The sequence below is a fragment of the Capricornis sumatraensis genome, chromosome 14 (genome assembly GCF_032405125.1).
Source record: "Capricornis sumatraensis isolate serow.1 chromosome 14, serow.2, whole genome shotgun sequence".
Lineage (NCBI taxonomy): Eukaryota > Metazoa > Chordata > Mammalia > Artiodactyla > Bovidae > Capricornis > Capricornis sumatraensis.
This window is the reverse complement of record NC_091082.1, coordinates 52884255-52891239: the sequence shown is the minus strand read 5'-3', so window position 1 is coordinate 52891239 and position 6985 is coordinate 52884255. Positions and strand designations below refer to the sequence as shown.

Below are 6985 nucleotides of genomic sequence, written 5' to 3'. Positions count from 1 at the left end.
CCAGGAAGATCCCTCATACTGCGGAGAAGCTAAGCCTATGCGCCACAACCACTAAACCTGTGCTCTAGAGCCCACGAGGCGCAGCTGAAGCCCGCATGCCCCGCGAGTCCGTGTTCTGCAACAAAAGAAGCCACCACAATGACAAGCCTGTGCACCACAACTAGAGAGCAGCCCCCGCTCACACCAGCTGGAGAAAAGCCTGCGCAGCAGTGAAGACCCAGGACAGCCAGAATAAATAAGATAATTTCAAAAAAGAAAAAGTGTAGATTTTCAGGGTACTTTTTTGTTTGCTTACTTCTTTTTCAGGATACATTTTTAAGTTAAACAACCACTCATAGTATCTGCAAAACATAGAGGATTTATTTTCCAACTAATAATGAACAGGGTCTAGCTTGCCTAGTTTTTCATCTATGCTGCTCTCAAATCGAGCATTTTTATTTTACATTTTCTCAGATGGTCGTCTTGGTGATGACTAGTAGATGGTCATTTTGCTTCAGACACAGTATTTCCAGAAGCATTCAGAGGAAGGTCCACGTTTCTTAGATTGTTTCCTGATTCTGGACAAAAGGTCACTCAGGAAAAGCTTAGGATCTTGCCCGGAAAAGGCCTGAAATTTTAAAAATAGATTATTAATTAATTGAGTGCTACACACACACAAATGAACCTTACTCAGATACAGGACCTTTAAAAGGTTTTTTTTTTTTTTTTTTTTTTTTTGCTGTTTCATGGAATAGAATTGCAATGAACACCCAGTATGTAGACTCTGAAAGGTCTCTTTGTGCCTGGCCTGTGGTCCATCCAGTCTATTTAGCCTTGTGACTGCCATGAATTTTCCTAAACCTTCATTTACCTATTTCTGTTTCATCTCTCAGTAACATCTTCTGTACATTTAATGTCTTCTGTGTAAATCAGATCTTTTCTTTGTCTTGAAATTAACTTTAATCATGGACCTTTGTTTTCTTTTTACTCTAGGATTTTATGAGCATCTCTACTAATCACCTTTATGATTTTAGAGTCTTTCACCATAATCTTTCTACTCAGAAGAATATAAATATCTGACTGATAACTTTTAATGTAATGGAAGCCACACCCTCCCCTTTTGTGTGGTCTACCCCACCTGGGAACCTCAGGCAGTGTATGCCATCTTCAGAATTGAGGGCTTTCAGGGTATATTTTTACAAGGAGGTTAGGGGGCACTACACCAAAAGAAGATGTTTCTGGTCAAAATATTTGGGAAATTCTTGATTAAAATTAAATACATTTATCTCATTTCCTGGAGGCTTTATACACAAAAAATTGCCAGGACAGGAGAGGGGTTAGAATTCAGGGCAGCCTTGTAGACTGGCTCTGTGGGACTGATATTCACAGAAAATCCTTTGGTGGTTTAGTCGCTAAGTCGTGTCTGACTCTTGCGACCCCATAGACTATAGCCTGCCAGGCTCTTCTACCCATGGGATTCTCTAGGCAAGAATACTGAAGTGGGTTGCCATTTTCTTCTCCAGGGGATCTTTCTGACCCAGGAATCGAACCCAGGTCTCCTGTATTGCAGGCAGATTCTTTACCAGAAGAGCTACCGGGCATTCAAAGGACCTTACAGAAAATCCTTTAGGAAACACTAACTTAGCTTTAGGACTTCCCTGGTAGCTTTCCAGGTGGGGCTAGTGGTAAAAAATTCACTTGCCAGTCCAGGAAACCCAAGCGACGCAGGTTTGATCCTTAGGTCAGGAAGATTCCCTGGAAAAGGAAATGGTACCCCACTCCAGTATTCTTGCCTGGGAAATCCCATGGACAGACGAGCCTGGCAGGCTACAGTTCATGGGGTTCCAAAGAGTCAGACATGACTGAATGACTGAGCTCAGTCTAGTCTGAGGGGCTGATAATGATCAAAACAGATTTCTCTTTTAGCGGTTAAGGTCCTCCATTAATTGTGCATCATTTCTAACCATTGAATATTTTCATTAATCATGTCCTACTGTAGTCTGTCTCCTGCACCCAAAATTATCTCCTTCATATTCTCCTTTCCCACAAAGATTCCCTCTCAGTGTTTTGACCATGTCTTTCTTCCGTTTGGATATTATATGACAGTGCTTTTCGAACTTTACTCTGCATACAAACCATGTGGGGGAGTCCTGTTAAGATGCAGATCTTGATTGAGTAGGTGCTGAGGGGTGGGGTGAGTCTGCTTTTCTCACAAGCTTCCAAGTGACGCCAGTACTGCTGGTCCTTGGACCCAGTGAAGATAACCAATGACACAGCCCACGTGGATGACAGACTTGAGGGCAAGGCCTTATCTATTTCTGATTCTCTAAAACTTGTTATGATCATTTATCAGAGATGAACTAGGTAAGTTCTTGTTGTATCCACATTTTACATGGATCAAAATTTGGAAAAAAATAATGCCTTGAAATAATACTGGGTGTTAAGATTTGTACTGAGAAGGCTTGACTGGTTCGTATTGAGGCTCCTCGAAAGTCAAGGCATAGAAATGTTCACCTTTTTTAACCTAGCTCCCATATAGGACCTACTTACCTCTCTCATGTTTCCTCTTGGGTAAAAAATGTTGGTAATGGGATCTGGAAAACAGTATTTTGAAACCATTCATTATCAGATCTATTATTTTCATTTTATCCTTGTCTTATTTAAAACACACAAAATAGATTACTAAATCATGTCTAGTTCCTGGTTTTCCTTTCTTCACACCACAATGATATTTATTTGAAGGAAGATAGGCAAGCACTTGGCTCTCTTCTAGCCTCCAGAGTTCACAAAGGGCACTGCATCTTCCTCAGTGAGTTAGCAGTTTGGTAGTTGTCAACAATACTTTATTACAAATGAATTTCTTTCTACAAAACCAAAGCTATTAAAAGACTCCAGAACGTTCTGAGCAGTTGTATCTGTGCTAGGAGGAATGCTGTCACTGAGAAAACAGTAAAAGCTGACATTTTATGGGTTATTTTGTTTGTGATGAACATTTTGCTTGCATTTCCTCATCGAATCTTCTCAGTAACCCCATGAGATGGGGATTTTGTTTTTTTAATCATTCCTGTGTACTGGTTTAAGAAACTGAGATACAGATAGATTAACTCACCTAAGTGGGAAGTAAATTATAAATTGTACTTACTGAAAACTGGGATAATGCTCTTCTTCCCTCCCCTTGCAGCCCCCCGCCACCCCAAAAATCATACAGAGAACAAATATGCAGAGGGGCCAAGCAGAGAAGGATGCTTGCAAGGAGTTGCTGAGAAAAAGGAGACAGAAGATGGCAGAGGAAGACTGTATGCAGGAGGGGAGAGTGTGACCACTCAGAGTAAATCCAGTAGCAAAGAAATCAGACAGCCTGTAAGCACGAGTCATTTTACCTGCGTTCCTAAGACCCTCTCCTGTCTCTGCGCCTGACATCTCTGGCAGCATCTGCAGAAGAGACGCTCTTTCCAGCTCATCCAGAGTTGATCTGACATCTTCAGGTGCTACACAGAGCAATGATTGATATTAGTGTCAGCTCCTGCTTCAGTTCTTTAGGGAGTAAAGAACCATTGTCTTTAGGGAGGTACCAGGGACAGGGAGGGGCTTCCAGGGGGCTCAGTGGTTAAGAATTTGCCTGTAATGCAGGAGACACAGGTTCTGTCTCTGGGTTGGGAAGATCCCCTGGAGGAGGAAATGGCAACCCACTCCAGTGTTGTTGCCTGGGAAATCCCATGGACAGAGGAGGCTGGTGGGCTATAGCTCATGGGGTCACAAAGAGTGGGACACAACTGAGTGACTGAGCATGAGCATGCACCAGGAACAGGAAGCTAGTACTAGACAGATTTCAAATCCTGAGTTCATGGTTTGTCATTAGCAGTATTTGAACAGCCAAGTGGAAACGCTACAGTCCAGTTTGCAAGCCAGCAGAACAGGAAATCAGGAGGTGCGGGTCTCATTCTGACTCCTCCTGCCTGCACAGCCTTGCTGGACGCTCACCACCCTGAATAAGAAGGTAGGGCTGGGACTGCCCTGGTGGTCCAGTGGTTAAGACTTCGCACTTCCACTGCAGGGGGTGTGGGTTCAAAGCCTGGTCAGGGAACTAAGATCCCACATAATCCAAAAAGTAAAGAAATTAAAAATTTTAAAAATTTTAAAAAAAAAGAGTGGATTAGGCTGAGCCACAGGATGAGTGAAAAAACATTCCCACTTACAAAGTGATTCTTCTTCATCTCTGTTTACCTACTGCTATCATTTGCCTTTTGCTTTTAGATATAGGGGTGGCGAAATTGGAGTTAGAGGAAAAGTAAAGGAGTGGTTTTCTAAAAGACGGGCTTTTTATGTTCTTCTGACCTGGTGGTTCAGACAGTAAAGAATCTGTCTGCAATGCAGAAGACCCAGGTTTGATCCCTGGGTCAGGAAGATCCCCTGGAGAAGGCAATAGCAACCACTCCAGTGTTCTTGCCTGGAGAATCCCATGGACAGAGGAGACTGGTGGGCTAATACCCATGGTGTTGACAAACAGTTGGACACAACTGAGTGACTCACTCACACACACCTAAAGTAAATAGGATAACATCACCTCTTATCTGGCCTCTAAGATTTAGATACAATGATCAGAAACAAGTCAGCTTTACAATTTTCTTTGAAGAAGTTGATAGCAACATTTTCAGTGAGTAATTTGGTCAGCTTGGTAGCATAGAAGATACATGGTTAAGTTTGTGTCAGGTGTGCAAAAGGTGAGCGTGAGGGCTGGTGAGTGATACTGAGTCCAGATTGTTCTCTTGGCCAGTTTCTGCCATGAGGTGATCAGAACCCCCAGGGAGTCCTGTAAAATCTGCCTGCTTCACTAAGGCTTTCAAATCCTCAGCTCCAACCTTGATTGGAGAATAAAAAGCAAGCCATCATGAAGGCTTCATGGTACTTCTGAAGAATGTTAATGAAAGTCTACAAAGTTTGGCTGCATATCAATATTTTTGTCATGAAGGATCATTTGTTTTGTTGTTGTTTGTTTACAGTTGCCAAGTCATGTCCGACTCTTCTGCGACCCACCAGACTCCCCTGTCCATGGAATTTTTCAAGCAAGAATACTGGAGCAGGTTACCGTTTCTTTCTCCAGGGGACCTTCCCAACCCAGGGATTGAACCAGAGTCTCTTGCATTGCTCAGCTGCCAGGGAAGGATCATTTATGGAGAAACAAGTAAGTAGGAAAAAAGTCAGGCAAAAACGCTAAGGTAAGCTGCCACCTATTAAGAATTGGAAAGGGGATGCTACACTCACTCAAGTTTTTAAAAAATCATAATAATGACATGTAATTTTTTGAGGATGTCAGTAATATCTGAATATTCATTCTTCATTTCACCTTATGCTTTTCAAAGTTTTTTTTTTAAATAGCAGAAATTCGATAAAGTTAATGCTCATTTTAACCATTAAGATGACTGCCACTTCTGAGTTCAGTGACTCTGGAAAGTGATTAATAGTGCACGAATTAGTGCTTGACTATTATCAGAAAGCTGCTTGGGAGAAACTTATGGACTAGAAATTATAAAATTACTGGCTTACCAGAGTTTTATTTCCTTTTTTAAAAAAATGTCTGAAAGTACCCACAATTAAAGACAAATTAAAATCCAGTTAAAATGTTTATGAACACAATCCCCAAACATCAACTTTTTCTTTTCTTTTTTCCCCAACCTTTTCATTTCTTAAATTAAATGAAGAGCTAAAAGCACAGTAAGTATGTCCTTGACTGATACACTTTAAAAAATTCAACTTAGAATTGAACTGAATGAAATATAAACCAAAAGGAAAAGATAAATGAACTTGGAAATCTGTGTCTACCCTAGTCCCAGCTGGTTACTTTTTTATATTTTAAAAAACATTTTTGTTTCATGTAACACATGTCAGATGATTGCCTTTTAACTTAAAATAATATAAGATAAAATCAAAATACTTTAATCTATAATTGGAGCAACCAGTTCTGCATTCAACCAGTTCACTTAAAATAAAGACTAAAAGCAATGATGTTTTAAATTTAGTGCCATTTTCAAAACAGAAAAAAAAAGACTGACCAAAATAACTCAGAATTACAGAAGTGACGTTAAATAAGCAATGTTCCCCTTCTACTTTTATATTTTAGAAAGGAAAAAACTGTATCCATTCTTGACTCTGAGACATGCCTTAAGAATCCTCAGAATTTTTTTCATAGCTGGGACTATTAACAAGACTCATTTAAGAGAGAATTTTCATTTCATCTTTAACTTTGCATTTAAGACCCTTGAAGACTTGTTCAAGACTAACATAAGGGAAAAAAAAATCATCTTACCTAAGAACTGCAGGGACTCTTGCCTGGAGTCAAGGACAGGAAGAGACAGGAGCGGATTTAAGGATCCTATGAAAAGCAAACAGCAGGAGACCAGCTTATACATGATTGGCAGGAGATAGACGTCTTCCTTCTTAGCTTCTTTCAACTTGCTCCTTCTCCGGGGTAGAGTCCAGTGTTAGAGCAGTTGCCTGCAACTTGCTTCTTCTAATTCTGTGATCGGCGATTATATATATTATCCTATGACCTCATATCATCCCCTACAAAAAAAAAAGAAATGAATTTATTGGCTAGGAAGGCTGAAAAGCAATCACTTTGCATTGATGTAATTTTTCAAAGTAGCAACTCATAGACAATAAATTTACTGTCTTGTTGCCTAGTGTACAAAATAGGTATTAAATAAAGAACAGTTACGTTTATAAATCTGGCAAAAAGGAGTAATTGAGAGCAATAAATCTCGAGTTAAAGAAAGGATCAGACATGAGTTGAAGTGTCCGAGACAGGGACATGGATTTATGAGTCCTACCCAGCAGAAGTATTGTGGAGCACTGCGTGAAATGTGTTGATTTTCTTTTTTAATCTTTTGTGAATGAATAGATGAACTGTCATATTTTCTTTGGGGCTGCCATGCCTGAAGATTTCCTGAAGGAAATCAGCCCTAAATATTCATTGGGAGGACTGATGCTGAAGCTGAAGCTCCAATAC

At 40.3% G+C, this 6985-nt stretch overlaps 1 protein-coding gene across 1 annotated transcript; it reads right to left on the bottom strand.

The window, feature by feature from the left end:
* Positions 1 to 493: 493 nt before the first annotated feature.
* UTS2 (urotensin 2) lies at positions 494 to 6386 on the bottom strand. Its single transcript, XM_068986436.1, has 4 exons — positions 6284 to 6386; positions 3360 to 3467; positions 2534 to 2573; positions 494 to 617 (listed from the first exon to the last, which is right to left on the bottom strand). Exons 1-4 carry the CDS (start codon positions 6384 to 6386, stop codon positions 494 to 496), a joined length of 375 nt encoding a protein of 124 aa, XP_068842537.1.
* Between the last annotated feature and the right edge of the window lie 599 nt (positions 6387 to 6985).

Excerpts from the sequence above, each read along its gene's own strand:
- UTS2 (XM_068986436.1), bottom strand. The coding sequence starts at position 6,386 with ATGTATAAGCTGGTCTCCTGCTGTTTGCTTTTCATAGGATCCTTAAAT. Across the intron at positions 2,574-3,359 it reads AGAGGGTCTTAGGAACGCAG|ATCCCATTACCAACATTTTT; the intron begins GTAAAATGACTC and ends ACTGTTTTCCAG. Across the intron at positions 618-2,533 it reads TACCCAAGAGGAAACATGAG|AAAATTTCAGGCCTTTTCCG; the intron begins AGAGGTAAGTAG and ends TAATCTATTTTT.